We start from the raw sequence: 15,113 nt of genomic DNA, 5'->3' as shown, positions 1-15,113 counted from the left end.
TCTCTCTCTCTCTCTCTCTCACTTCCTCTCTCACCATGTCATCTCTGCAGCTCTCCTTTGCTGCAACCTGAGGCTTTCGCCAGATGCCCAATCTTCCAGCCAGCAGAATTGTGAGCCACATAAACTTTTTTTTCTGTATAAATTACCCAGTCTCAGTTATTCCTTTACAGCAACACAAAACAGACTAAGACACTTGAGCAGGTCATTCTTCAGGTAGGCAGTACTCCAAATCCACTCTTATTTATAAAAATAGATAACACACATGAGAAAAACACTCATGCATGACTTCACCTACATGTGATCATTCAAAAATAATTTCAAGAAGTTCAAATTATTCTGTGGCCAGGAGTAAGAAGTTCCTATTTCTAACTTGCATATCAAAATCTCATTGTTACCTCAATAATACAAACCAATTTTCTAACAAACAGAGTAATAAGCTGTCAAATATAAAACCATGATGTATGATAGTTACTATAACAGTCCAGTTTAGGTTTCTTTCTTTCCTTTTTTAAACTATATTTTTGCAGGAAGCAGTAATGGACTTTTCCTATCTCCCATCTTTCTTTGGAGTAGGCTTCACTGACAGTACAAAGACAAAGATATTTAAAGGAATACAAAAGTATAATGTGACCCCTAGTGGACAAATGATTTCATGACAGTGTACTTTCATTATAAACTGCAAATCTCTAGAATACAAAAAAAAGTGCTTTAAAGCATCTTTGAAATTAACATCATTCAGACATTTAGTTATAAGGCCCCTTTAAACCAAACCTCTAAATAGAACAAGCTGCATGATAATCATTTATGCTTTCTCAATGGGAATCTTAAAAGTTTAATAAATTATCATTAAAATATTTTAATTTCAGGATAGGGGTATGGAGGAGGGGTGAGGAAGAGGTAACATATAGATTATCCTAAAGATCCAAAGACCTGCTTTATTTAACAGCCTATCACTGCCCCTTGTGCAGAGTGAATATCCAATACATTCTTATTAAATTAATTAATATGTGAGGGTTGGAATTTTCAGCCCCACCTCCCAACCTCCAGGGAGGGAAGAAGAGCCGAAGGTTAAGTTGATCACCAATGGCCAATGGTTTAATCAATCATGACTATGTAATGATGCCTCCATAAGAACCCAAAAGGGTCAAGGTTAGGAGAGCTTTCAAATAACTGAACACGCAGAGGTTCCTGGAGGTTGGCACAACTGGGGAGGGCACAGAAGCTCTGCACCCCTTCCCATATCTCATCCTGTGCATCTCATCTGTATTCTTTGTAACATTCCTTATAATAAACCAGCAAGTATAGGTATTTCCCTGAGTTCTGTGAGCTGCTCTAACAAATTAATCAAACCCAAAGAGGGGGCCATAGGATCCCTGACTTATAGCAGGTCAGTCAGAAGCACAGGTAAAACAACCTGGGGCTTGCAGTTGGCATCAGAAGTGGGAGGAAGTCTTGGGGACTGAGCCCTTAACTTGGGGGATCTGAAGCTGTCTCCAGGTAGATAATTTCAGAAGTGAATTGAGTTAGAGGACACCCACTCTACTACAGAACTGATTGCTTGCTTATTGGTGGGGAGAAATCCCACACATTTTGTCACAGAAGTCTTCTCTGTTAATTGCTGTATTTTTTTTCCACTCAGAATATATACATGAAAAGTGATTCATTACGCATCTATTACAGTGGCCAAAATCCACAACAGTGATAACAACAAATTCTGACAAGGTGGCCAGCAACAAGAATTCTCATTCATTGCTGGTGGGAATGCAAATAGTACAGCCACTTTGGAAGACAGTTTGGCATTTTCTTACAAAACTAAACACTTTTAATATACAATCCAGCAACTGTGCTCCTTAGTATTTACCCAAATGAGTTGAAAACTCATATCCACCCAAAACTTGCACATGAATGTTTATAGCAGCATTATCCATAATTGCCAAAAATCAGAAGCAACCAAGATGGCCTTTGGTAGGTAAATGGATAAACTGTAGTTCATCCAGACAATGGAATATTACTCATCACCAAAAAGAAATGAGCTATCACGCCATGAAAAGGCATGAAGGAACTTTAAATGCATATTAATAAGTGAAATCTGACAAGGCTACATACTACATGATTCCAACTCTATAGCATTCTGTAAAAGGCAAAACTATGGAGATGGTAAAAAGTTTATGGCTGCCAGGGGTTCGGTGGAGGGAGGGATAAATAGACTCAGGAGATTTTTAGGGCAGTGGAACTATTCTGTATGATGCTGCAATAATGGATATCTGTTATTATACATTTGTCAAAACCCATTGAATGTACAATACCAAGAGTTAACCCTAGTGTAAACTATGGAGTTTGGGTGATAATGATGTGTCAGTGTGGATTCATCAATTGTGACAAACATACCACCACATTGGTGTCGGACGTTGATAGGAGGGAAGGTTGTGCATGTGTGAGGGCAGGGGATATATGGGAATACTCTGTACTTTCTACAGTATTTCTGTAAACCTAAAACTGCTCAATAAAATTTATTTTAAAAAACTAATATACAAAAAAGCAGTATTTGTAAAAGTTAAATGGGATCATTGATGTAATGTGATTATCCTACAAGATTCATCAGTACTTACCCAACTATCCAATATACCATACACTTGGAACTTTAGAGCCTTAAACCATACATTCATTTAGCCTGAAGGGCCCTTCCCTACCTCCCACCCACTCTCCATCTATCAAAATTCTAACTGTCCTGACACTTCAAAGTCTAGCTTGATATGCCACCAAGTTCAAGAAGCTTTTCCTGATCCCTCATCTTCACTGTGGGTTCCTTCATATATCGCCCTGTACCATGTAACATCATTCCTTTTGGCTCATGGTATTGAAACAAAAGTTTTCATTCAATGTGACCTTTTAAAAATCAGGGATTATATCTAAAAATCCATATTTCCTACTGCTCTGGAAAAAATATCATACCGTTACAAGATGGGAACAGGAGCAAGTAGCAGGAACTGCTTTGGAGATCCCTCTCCTTGTGGCCTTCCCAAACTGAGGCAGAATTATTGTCATTTATCATTATCCTTGTGTTGTTCTTTTACTCCCTCCCACTTCACTCACTCAAAGTGCCTGCCTGGTTCCAGTGTCCCCATTTGAGGTTCTAACCCTGTTTAGTTACTTGCTTATACGTCTCTCACACCTATTTAACTATATGTTTCTTGAGAGCAAGGGCTTGCTTCTCCTTCACCTTCCCTTCTTCTATACTCCCTCCCATCCAACCATAGTATACGAGGGCTGTCCAGAAAGTATCCAGCCACTGGTAATATAATTTCTCACGTTACATGGCTGGATACTTTCCGGACGGCCCTTGTGCATTTATCAACCATTTTCCGAATTTGGTAAATTATCAATCAACAAAATAGGAAAAATGTTAATATCCAATTCATTATGAATGTTGCTCTTTAAGCTGAAGCAACTGGTAACACTGCTTCTTTACTATGTTTAAATTCACTTCAAAACTTGGTGATATCCTTTTTCACATCTAAGTAAGTCACAATTAAGCTTTTTTTGAGGGCAAAGTGAATGAGAGGCTAAAATGTAGAAGTTGAAGGAAGATATCATGTGTTGAGGGCCTACTATGTGCCAGGCATTGGTACTAGGCGAAATAATTAAAGGAGGGAAGGGCAAACCTAGAAATAAAAGAGGTGGCTGGGAAGAAACAGTGTTGGACCAAGTAGGAAAAGCATGCCAGGACAGCCAGTAGGATTCCGCAACAAGAAGTTACAGTACAGGGTTGCCAGGTCATAGAGTGGATACTTTGTGTAAATGTTGTGGAACACTTACAATATTCTTGGAAGTGATGAACTGATGCCACCTGAAGAGTCTATACTGAAGCCCATGACCTTCCCTGTCCCCTAACCAGGGCCACTTATCTTTTTAAGCAAATCAGTCGATTCAATTACATCTGCATTGAGAATGTCTCAGTAAATACCTGATGCTATCCTATTCCTTGGAGGAAAATAGATCATAAAGAAATGTGTCTCAAAAATCTCTGCTGTCAAAACAGATTTAAGACAAATTTGAAATCGGAAACAGATTTCATTTAAGAGTATAATCAGCTTTAATTAAAGCAAAACCATGAAGTGAATAATTTGGCCTAACAGTACTCTGTTGCTTGAGATGCTGTACTGCAAAATTTTTTGTTTTGTTTTGTTTTGTTTTTGAGACAGAGTCTTGCTCTGTCACTCCAGCTAGAGTGCAGTGGCATCATCATAGCTCACTGCAACCTCAAACTCCTGGGCTCAGGTGATCCTCCTGTCTCAGCCTCCTGAGTAGCTGGGACTACAGGCGCGCGCCACCACACCCCGCTAATTTTTTTCCATTTTTAGTAGAGATGGAGTCTCACTCTTGCTAAGGCTGGTCTCGAACTCCTGAGCTCAAGCAATCCTCCCGCCTTGGCCTCCCAGAGTGCTAGGATTACAGGTGTGAGCCACCATGCCTGGCCTACAAAACCTTTTTAAATTAAATTTTTTATTCAAGATAATTGTAGATTTATATATAGTTGAAAGATATTATACAAAAAGATCTCTTGTGCCATTTACCCAGTTTCCCCCAATGGTAACATCTTACAAAATTACAGTACAATATATCAAACAAGGATACTGATATTGATACAGTCTAGATACAGAATATTTCCATCATCACAAGAATCCCTCACGTTCATGTTGCAATTTTATAGCCATATCCAATTCCCTTATGCTTCCTGCCCATTTCTTTAACCCTTGGCAACCACTAACCTATTCTCCATTTTTATAATTTTGGCATTTCAATAATGTTATATAAATGGAATCATATAATATGTAACCTTTGGGACTGGTTACTGTTATCCAGGATAGTTCTCCGGAGCTTCATCCTGTTATAAAACCTTTTAATTGATGCCAATCATAAAACAGAATTAAAACCTAGTAAACAAAGACCTGGGGTTCTCTGATGACTCACATGAAAGTATAGGACACAAGAAAGATTAAATTTCACTATGCTCTGCTCTAAGTGGCAGTTTTCCTCTCTGCTGTGTTCTCCTACCACTGTAAAGATATAAAGACATTTGCATTGTCAAATTATTAATATTACCAAGACTGGTTTACACATTAGAATTACAAACCTTTATCCTTGTGTAGCCATTAAAGTTTGTGAAACTTGTCTCAGAATAACATAGCCAGTTAAGTAAGAGAGTTCAAAAATCATTCTTATTAATATTAACCATTTCAGATATATACAAATTTACAGTGAACTTCCTGAGTTTTCCCACTTACAACTAAGTCTTTGCTCTCTCACATTACAAAAAAAAATATATATATACTGAATGGAATTGCTGTTGTTTAAAACATTAGCCCTTATATTGTGTTTTAACCACTGCAGAGAAGAAACAAGTGCATCTGTCAGCTTCAAAATCTAACAAGCCACAAAGTGGTTTGTTTGTTCTTCAAATTTTTCCTTCAATGCATTTAGGATGTCATTCATAACCACTCTGATATCTGCCAAACTTGGCAACAGAATCTCATCAGTGAATACTTATTTAAAAAGTAAAAGCAAAATCCTGACCAGGTAGTTGACCAACTTTCTATTCCTTACCATTTTAAAAAACAGAAACCAAATAGGCTCATCTCACATTAGCAAGCCTAAAACACAAAGAACAAGCTACAAACATTGAAAGGGTCTGCAACCTATCACATGTTTATAAAACACAGGCCCAAAATTCGCTTGTCTTTTAACCAGACCCACAGTACTCTACTGGTGACACAATTTCTTAAGCAAGTCAAAAAGTCCTTAGTTACCAGATATACAATTACTAGATGAAGCACATATTCTATTAATAATAGTTTCTAACCTACATATTTAAAAGAAAAAAGAAAATAAAACCTCCCAGGCAGTTATTTCAAATGTTTGCATAAACTAATAAACTATGGAGAAAAGTAACAAGATATTATGTAAACATTTAAATAATCACTTCCCCAGTAAAAAAATAAACAGCACGTGAACTTCTACTTTCCCAATAACCTTACTACACATACATGTATATATACATACACCCAACCCTTTAGAATCTACTTCCACAGGACAACCTTAAATTACCATTCCTTTTCCTGCTCCCAGAAGGCTCCTAAGGCTAATACCATTGATCCCATTTAAACACTGGATGTTAACCGGGATAACAGTCCACACTCCTTACGCCTTGTGTTAGCTCACTGACATGAGTCTGTTACTCCAGTCCCAAGGGAAACTTCTACAGGGGCCCATGTCTTATTCATCTTTGTATGCCCCACAGGGCTAGGATCTGCAAACTGTCCTGCACAAAATGGGCACTAAACAAGAAACGCTGAATGTTAAGAAGAAAAAAAAATAGATGCATTTAGGAAGAGATCCATAGGATTCAGGCATGCAATATGCAAATTTTCTAACTCCTGAACCTCCCAGAGTAGAGAATATTTAGTTTAGTGGCAACAATGAGTCCACAAGCTTTTGTGTAACCTCTAAGAAAACAGATCTGTGGCTCAATTTTTTCACCTGAACAATGAGGTTAATAAAAACACCTGGTTCATAGGGTTCTGAAAGGATTAAAGAAGTTGATAAACATAAAGTCTCCTTACATCAATGAATGGAAGACCACAGACACGACTTAAGGGGTAACTACTAATATGACTAAAAGAGCGTATTACAATAAAAGTAAGGCTCACACAGCCCCGCAAAGGAGGCCAGAGTTTAAAAGAAATTAGCCTAGAGGAGAGAAGTTCACTGGCTGGCACACTTTTTCTGTAAAGGGCCGGACAGTACTGTAAATGTTTTAGGCTTTAAACGAGACGCAGTTTCCTGGACCCTTGGAGTAACTATTCTGACTGAAAAGCTAATAGGTTTTTTGTTTGTTTACATTTTACATTTTAAAATTTAAGAATCATTGTTAGTTCATGAATCCATACAAAATCAGGCTGGATTTGGCCTCTGGGTCCTAGTTTGCCAACCCCTAAATAAGATGACGACGAGAATACAGTGTTTTTTAAAGGCAACATAAAGAAATGGTTGTGAGTTGATTAAAGTTGACTGAGAAACGTGCTGCCTCAAACTTCTAAAATCCAGACAGGCCGGACTGCGTGGTGGGGAATCAGCCCAGGGCCTCAGGAGTCAGCAACGACCTCCCTGTGGCTCTCGGGGTCCGCCGAGCCCCCTCCCACACTTACTCCTAGCAGCGGCCCGCGGCCGATCACGGTCTCCCCGGGCGCCAGGGCCACCCGGGGGCCCCCGTCCTGCGGCTGCAGCTCGAAGCCCCCGAACATCGCGGGCGAAGAACTGCGCGGGAGACGGCAGCCGTTTCCGCCTTCCACAGACACGCGTGGAGCTTGCCCAGGCCCCGGGAAAAACACGGGGGAAGCGGACAGCGAGGACTCCTCTCGGCAGTGCCCAGTCCTGGCCCCCGGAGAACCGCCCCTCTACCCAGCCCAGTGACGCAGTCGGGGATTCCCCCATCACGCCGCCTCAAAGTTATTGTTTAAACCCCTCCCCGACCCCATCTCCCCGCCCACCCTCTTTGGGGGACGCCGGACCTTGTAGTCCCTGGCGCCTTCCTTCCCCTCCTTTCCCGAGCGGAGCTGCCCAGGAGAAACTACCGATCCCAGAAGGCAGTGCGCCCCTGCGGCTGCGCGAGTGCGCGTCAGCAAGGCGGGGCTAGAGTTTCTGTGGGGCGGGGAAGAACTGTGCGCAAGGATTCGAATTTCGAAGGATTTAAATAGCGAAAGGAAAAGCCATCGCGGCCGGCCCACTAGGTAGGAGGGTCTTCCCTTTCCGCAGGTGTCGTTGTCAGCGTCCGCTAGCTCGCGGGCGCGCCCTGGGCGCAAGCACAGCCTCCACTCAGCAGCCTGGAGCCGCGGTGACAGTCAGTGCTGACGGTTGTCATTGTTGTTTACTTGTCACTGCCTCGTGTCCTAGGGACTAAAGCATCTGCAGCCTGAGTGGGGCAAACTAGGAGGGTGGTTCAGACGGGACGCGGGGTAGGTACCCGCGATCTGCGGGCTCCAGACGGGGTGGGGTCTCCCCGTCCCCCTCACGGCTTTGCCTCCCGATTGATCCCTCTCTCCCAGTAACAGTTGAAAGGGGGACGAGCTCTTACCTGACTGGAGAGTAATTCAGCACAACTCGATTCATAAAGGAGAAAGGGCAGAAGAGGGGTAGTTTTCAGGCACCCAGACAAAACTGGACTTAGAAGCAAGATTCCTAGTGAAATTCTAAGAACCTCCCCAGGATATCTCCTGTTAAATTCAAAAGCCTTCATTTGCCTCCTGTGGAATTCCTGTAACGGGATGAAGAATTTTATTCCACCAGTGAGATCCTGGGAGAAGTAGCAAACATTGAATACACTGTCACATTCTCCTAATAACATAGTGGTTTGGCTTTGGTTTGTTTTTTATCGACGGTGGGAGGAGCCAATGTATGTGGGGAAAACTTGCTCTTGACTTCGTACTTTTGTTTTTACTAGTTTACTTTCTTACTTCCCCAAACCCTCAAGAGGAAATCCTCTGTTGAACATAAGCATTACAATGCAAACCACCACAGCTCATTTGGATCAAAAGCAACCTAATGAATGGGAGCCACCATGGTCTTGGCAAATCCAGAAACATATGGCTGGGTAGCACATCTAGAAAAGGGAATTGTTATTAGCTGAGTAAAAGAAGTATTTACTTGAATCTGTTTAAGGTATCTCCATAATGCTTTCCACAGGGGTTGCACTAGTTTGCAGTCCCACCAGCAGTGTATGAGTGTTCCTGTCTCTCCGCATCCACGCCAACATGTGTTGTTTTGGGACTTTTTGATAAAGGCCATTCTCACTGGAGTTAAGTGATATCTCATTGTGGTTTTCATTTGCATTTCCCTGATAATTAGGGATGTTGAGAATTTTTTCATATGTTTGTTAGCCATTCTTATATCTTCTTTTGAAAAATTTCTATTCATGTCCTTTGCCCACTTTTTGATAGGGTTGTTTGATTTTTTCTTGTTGATTTTCCTGAGTTCTAAATAGATTCTTGTTATCAGTCTTTTATCTGATGTGTAGTATGCGAAAAATTTTTCCCATTCTGTAGGCTGTCTGTTTATTTTCGTGACTGTTTCTTTGGCTGTGCAGAAGCTTTTTAATTTAATCAGGTCCCATTCGTTTATTTTTGTTGTTGCTGATTGCCTTAGGGGTTTTCTTCATAAATTGTTTGCCTAGACCAATGTCTGTGAGAGTCTTTCCTACATTTTCTTCTAGAATTCTAATAGTTTCCCACCTAAGATTTAAGTCTGTTATCCACCGTGATTTGATTTTTGTGAGAGGTGAAAGCTGTGGGTCCTGTTTTAGTCTTCTACATGTGGCTATCCAGTTTTCCCAGCACCATTTATTAAATAAGGAATCTTTTCCCCAGAGTATGTTTTTGTCTGCTTTGTCAAAGATTAGATGGCTATATAAGGATGGTTTTATATTTGGATTTTCTGTTCTGTTCCATTGGTTTGTGTCCCTGCACTTGTCCCAATACCAAGCAGTTTTAATAATCACAGCTTTGTAGTATAGTTTGAAGTCTGGCAAATTAATACCTCCCATTTTGTTTTTGTTGCTTAAAATTGCTTTTGCTAAACCGGGTCTTCTCTGGTTCCACACAAAGCGTAAAATTATTCTTTCTATATCTGTGAAAAATGATGTTGGTAATTTAATAGGGATTGCATTGAATCTGTAGATAACTTTGGGCAGTATAGTCATTTTAACAATGTTGATTCTTCTGACCCATGAGCATGGTATGGTTTTCCACCTATTTACATGTTCTGCGATTTCCTTCCTCAGTGTTTCGTAGTTCTCGCTATAGAGGTCCTTTACCTCCTTAGTTAAATATATTCCTAGGTATTTTATTTTCTTTGTTGCTATTTTGAAGAGTATTGAGTCCTTAATTTGGTTCCCCATTTGACTGTTATTGGCATATGTGAATGCCTCTGATTTGTGTGTATTGATACTTTACTGAATTCATTGATCAATTCCAGGAGTCTCTTGGTTGAATCCTTGGGGTTTTCTATATATAACATCATATCATCAGCAAAGAGTGAGAGTTTGATCTCTTCTTTCCCTATTTGGTTTCCGTTGATTCTGCTCTCTTGCCTGATAGCTGTCGCAAGGACTTCCAATACTATGTTGAAAAGTAATGGGAACAGTGGGCAGCCTTGTCTGGTTCCAGTTCGAGGTGGGAATGCTTTCAGTTTTTTTCCCATTCAGTATGATGTTGGCTGTGGGTTTGTCATATATGGCTCGTATCATTTTTAGATAGGCCCCGTCTATGCCTATTTTGTTAAGTGCTCTTATCATAAAAGCGTATTGAATTTTGTCAAATGCTTTTTCTGTATCTATTGAGAGGATCATATCATCTTTATTTTTGCTTCTATTTATGTGGTGAATTACATTTATAGATTTGCGTATGTTAAACCATCCCTGCATCTCTGGGATGAAGCCCACTTGGTTGTGATGGATTATTTTTTTGATAAGCACTTGGATTCGATTTGCTAGGATTTTATTGAGAATTTTTGCATCTGTATTCGTAAGGGATATTGGTTTGTAGCTTTCTTTTTTTGTTGCATCCTTTCCTGGTTTTGGTATCAAAATTATGTTGGCTTGGTAAAATGTGTTGGGGAGAATTCCATCCTTCTCGATATTTGAGAATAGTTTATGTAGGATGGGCACCAGTTCTTCTTTGTAGGTATGGTAAAATTCAGGTGTGAACCCATCTGGTCCAGGGCTTTTGTTTTTGGGAAGGCTTTTTATTGCTGTTTCGATTTCAGATCTAGATATTGGTCTATTCAGGAATTCTATTTCTTCCTGGTTGAGCCTGGGAAGGATGAGTGTTTCTAAAAATTTGTCCATTTCCTCCTCATTTTCCAATTTGTGTGCATAAAGATTTTTGTAAAATTCATAGATGACGTCATGTATCTCTGTGGCATCGGTCGTGATTTCTCCTTTCATGTTCCTGATGGAGGTTATTAGAGTTTTTTCTTTTCTGCTCTTGGTTAGCCTAGCCAGAGGTGTGTGAATCTTGTTTATGTTTTCAAAGAACCAACTTTTTGATTTATTAATCTCCCTTATGGTTGGTTTGTTGTCCTTTTCATTCAGTTCTGATTTGATCTTAATAATTTCTCTCCTTCTGCTGGGTTTGGGGTCGGTCTGTTCTTCCTTCTCCAGCTCTTTGACTCTATTCATTAGATTGTCTATTTGTAAGTTTTCTGTCTTTTTGATATAGGCATTTATGGAAATAAATTTTCCTCTCAGGACTGCTTTAGCTGTGTCCCACAGATTTTGATAAGTTGTGTCTCCATTGTCGTTTAATTCAAAGAATCTTTTGATTTCTGTCTTGATTTCTTCATTTATAAAATAATTGTTCAGGAAAAGGTTATTTAGCTTCCATGACTTTGAGTAGGAATGAGAATTTCTGTTAGGGTTCATTATTACTTTTATTCCACTGTGATCTGAGAAGATGCATGGTATAATTTCTATTTTTTTAAATTTTTTAAGACATGCTTTATGTCCTAGGATATGGTCAGTCTTGGAGAATGTCCCATGGGCTGATGAGAAGAAAGTATATTCAGTGGATTTTGGGTAGAATGTCCTGTAGATGTCAGTCAGGCCCATTTGTTCTAGCATTCTGTTTAAGTCCTTTGTTTCTTTGTTTATTTTTTGTTTGGAGGATCTGTCCTGTACTGTCAGTGGTGTGTTAAAGTCTCCGACTATCAAAGTCCTGTTATCTATCATTTTGTTCAAATCAAGTAGAGTTTGCTTTATGAATCTGGGTGCACACCATTCGATCCAGCAATCCCATTATTGGGCATCTACCCAGAAGAACAAAAGTCATTCTATAACAAAGACACCTGTACCTGAATGTTTATAGCAGCACAATTCACAATTGCAAAGATGTGGAAACAACCCAAATGCCCATCAATCCACGAATGGATTAGTAAACTGTGGTATATGTATACCATGGAGTATTACTCAGCTATAAGAAATAACGGTGATACGACATCTCTTTGGTTCTCCTGGAGAGAATTGGAACCCATTATATTAAGTGAAGTATCCAAAGAATGGAAAAACAAGCATCACATGTACTCACCAGAAAATTGGTTTCCCTGATCATCACCTAAATGCACATCGGGGAAGGATACCAATTGGATATCAGACTGAGACGGACGGGGGGTGGGGGGAGGGGATGGGTGTACGCCTACATGATGAGTGCGTTGTGCACCGTCTGGGGAATAGTTATGCTTGAAGGTGCTGACTCAGGGAGGTGGGGGATGGGGGGAGGGGATGGAGGTATGACTACATGATGAGTGCCAGGCACACTGTGTGGAGAATGGACATGCTTGAGGCTCTGACTCAGGGGGGTGGGCAGGACGTGGACAATGTATATAACCTGAACTTATGTACCCCCATGATGAGCTGAAATAAAAAAAAATAAAAATAAAAAAAATCATATATATATATATATATATATATACATATATATATATATAAAAGTATTTAGCTGTATCTTAAACTCCTCCTGTACAGCCAACCCCTGTTATAAAAGGAAGTGCAAAATGGAATAAAGTGATTTTAAGTAAATATGAGATGTCTTTATATGTAAAAGTAGCTCAAGGGTGGTGATGTACCCAGCCATGCTTTCCACTGATTTTGAAAGCCCACACAATTTACCTTAGGTAAATTAACTGAAACTGGGCTTTAAATCTTGGGTCACATGCCATACTTAGCTGAGTTATAATCATTGTTTATAGTTGTTACTAACTGTTGCTTGATGGCCTTTGTGACTGTTATCCGTGGCTCAAAATTAACTATGCATGTAGGATAACTTCAAGGGGCCATTTCTAAAACACTAATCTTATAATCGAATTTAGTATTTGAGACTTTGTGTCATAACCCATATCTTATCCTCTTGTCTATTTCAGGTAGTGTTTGTGTCAAATGTGAGCACCTACCCCTTAAGTACAAGTAGATAAACAATTTTTATGTAAACAATTAAAAGTCCAGCAGCTTTATGATTAAGTCACAAATTGCAGATGAAGCACTTAAGGACAAGGCTTCAGTTCCTGCAGATAACAAGCATTCAGAAGTTTAATAGGATTGACTCATACACATTTTCAAAAGTACTTTCAATAAATACTTGAATGTGTTCACACAGTAGTCATTGCTACTACTAAACTCAATAAATATGGTCTGATATAGAGAATCATTTCTCTTTTTAGATAATGTTCTTTGGGGGGAAAACCCCAAAATGCTTAGAAACAAATCCATTTGCTAACAACATTTAAAAAGAAGAGAAATACCATGTGTTGAGCACCTCCCATGTACAATTCAGGTGTAGCAGAGCTAGACGTTTTATACATCAGCCCTGTTAATCCTTGTAAGAAAGGAGCAGCATTGGCTCATTTTACAGATTAAGAAACTAAAGTCAAATAAGTTAAAGTTCTTTAAATCATACCTCAAAAATATTTGACTCAGTAGGATTTATTGCCTGATTTGAAAAAACTGAGTATGTTTAAACTTTGCCTTTTAGATTACATATGAGGATAATTTACTAAAACATCAAGTTATGCAGAAAAACTCCAAGAAGAACAATAATTCAAGAGTTTCTGACATAGAATTCAACTCTGTGGATGCTAAGAGGAAAAAAAACGAGAGTCAAAACAACTTTGTTGAAATGCTGCCTCTAGAAGTCACTTTACGAATTTTCAGTCTGCTAGACATTCAGAGTTTGTGCAGGGCTTCATTGACATGCACGAGCTGGAATAATGTAATAAAAAACAGTGACTCCTCCTTATGGAAACCTCAGTGCTTGACTGTAAGAGCTGTGTGCCCAAGAGAAATAGATGACGATCTAGAAAGCGGTTATTCCTGGAGGGTAAGTTTAATCTTTGCTGTCTGCAGTGTTTCTGATGGTGCTGTGATAGCAGATTTGAGCCAATTCTAACTTCTGCTTGGAGGGGATAGGATTGCATATGCAGAAGAACCTGCAGAGCATGTTGACTGTTGGAAATAAAGTTCAGTTATTAGTCTTTTCCTGCTAACCATGCTGTTTCCACACTATCATTCATCCTTTTGCGTTTTTAAAATTCTAAATTCAGGAACTTTCCTCTTAAGAAATTGACTACTTCTTTTCACTGCACTTTGTCCACGATCCTCAGTGAACTCCGTGGCTCACTCTGTATACATACACATATACATACGCACACAAATTTATTAATATATGTGTATATCAATGTAAATACTTAATCTTCTTTTTAGCCCTATCAATCATCTTCTCTAGTTTTAAACAAACTCACTAACCAACCACCCACTACAATCTTTTTTAATGAGGATGATTTACCTCTTTCAGGTAACACTGGAGAGGAATTACTGGAAGAGTAAAGTGAAACATGAATGGCTAAGTGGCAGATACAGCAACATACGTTCTCCCACTAGCCTACCAGAAAAAATTATGTACCCAATGGATGCAGATACATGGGGAGAAATTTTAGAAGCAGAACTGGAAAGATAAGCAGAAAAATCACAAACAGTAACTTTTGTGATTTTGAGCACCTCCCATGTGCAATTGAAACAGTAACTCAAATGATACAATTCAATCCAGCAATCCCACTACTGGCATCTACCCAAAGGAAAAGAGGTCATTTTACAAAGAAAGCACCTGGACCCGAATGTTTATCGCAGCACGATTCACAATTGCAAATATATGGAATCAACCTAAGTGCCCATCAACTAAGGAGTAGATAAGTAAATGTGGTATATAGACACCATGGAGTAACACTCACGCATAAAAAGGAATGAAATAAAGTCTTTTGCAGCAACTTGGATGAAACTAGAGACCATAATTCTAAATGACGTATCTCTGGAATGGAACAACAGTTACCGCATGTTCTCACTTATAAGTGGGAGCTACACAAAGGGTATATATGGTCATAAAGTGGTGTAATGGATATTGAAAACTAAGAAGGGGGTAGGTTGGGAGCCACTTAGGGATAAAAATCTACCTCTGGGGATGCCATGTACTATTCTGGTGACAGATACACTAAGAGCCCAGTCTTTGCTATTATATGAT

General features: G+C 39.4%; 2 protein-coding genes across 3 annotated transcripts in view; one reads left to right on the top strand and one right to left on the bottom strand.

The window, feature by feature from the left end:
- Positions 1–7,481, bottom strand: part of APLF (aprataxin and PNKP like factor) — a 69,458-nt gene extending 61,977 nt beyond the window's left edge. The window contains exon 1 of one of the 2 annotated variants that reach the window (XM_045549760.1): positions 7,206–7,481. In XM_045549760.1, coding sequence (XP_045405716.1) covers positions 7,206–7,301 — 96 coding nt within the window. In that variant the 5' untranslated portion in view covers positions 7,302–7,481. The remainder of the gene's footprint in view (positions 1–7,205) is intronic. The other variant, XM_045549759.1, reaches the window with a different exon arrangement.
- Positions 7,482–7,716: 235 nt separating this feature from the next.
- On the top strand, positions 7,717–14,702 carry FBXO48 (F-box protein 48). Its single transcript, XM_045548878.1, has 3 exons — positions 7,717–7,787; positions 13,575–13,919; positions 14,394–14,702. Exons 2-3 carry the CDS (start codon positions 13,611–13,613, stop codon positions 14,553–14,555), a joined length of 471 nt encoding a protein of 156 aa, XP_045404834.1. The 5' UTR covers positions 7,717–7,787; positions 13,575–13,610; the 3' UTR covers positions 14,556–14,702.
- The last annotated feature ends 411 nt before the right edge of the window (positions 14,703–15,113 follow it).

Source organism: Lemur catta, chromosome 4 (assembly GCF_020740605.2).
Source record: "Lemur catta isolate mLemCat1 chromosome 4, mLemCat1.pri, whole genome shotgun sequence".
Lineage (NCBI taxonomy): Eukaryota > Metazoa > Chordata > Mammalia > Primates > Lemuridae > Lemur > Lemur catta.
The sequence above is the reverse complement of the archived record's forward strand: the minus strand, read 5'-3'. Positions and strand labels throughout refer to the sequence as shown.

What these genes read in the sequence shown, in the direction of transcription:
- FBXO48 (XM_045548878.1), top strand. Translation starts at nt 13,611, where the DNA reads ATGCAGAAAAACTCCAAGAAGAACAATAATTCAAGAGTTTCTGACATA. An exon ending in AAAGCGGTTATTCCTGGAGG is followed by an intron (nt 13,920 to 14,393) that starts GTAAGTTTAATC and finishes TACCTCTTTCAG; the next exon opens with GTAACACTGGAGAGGAATTA.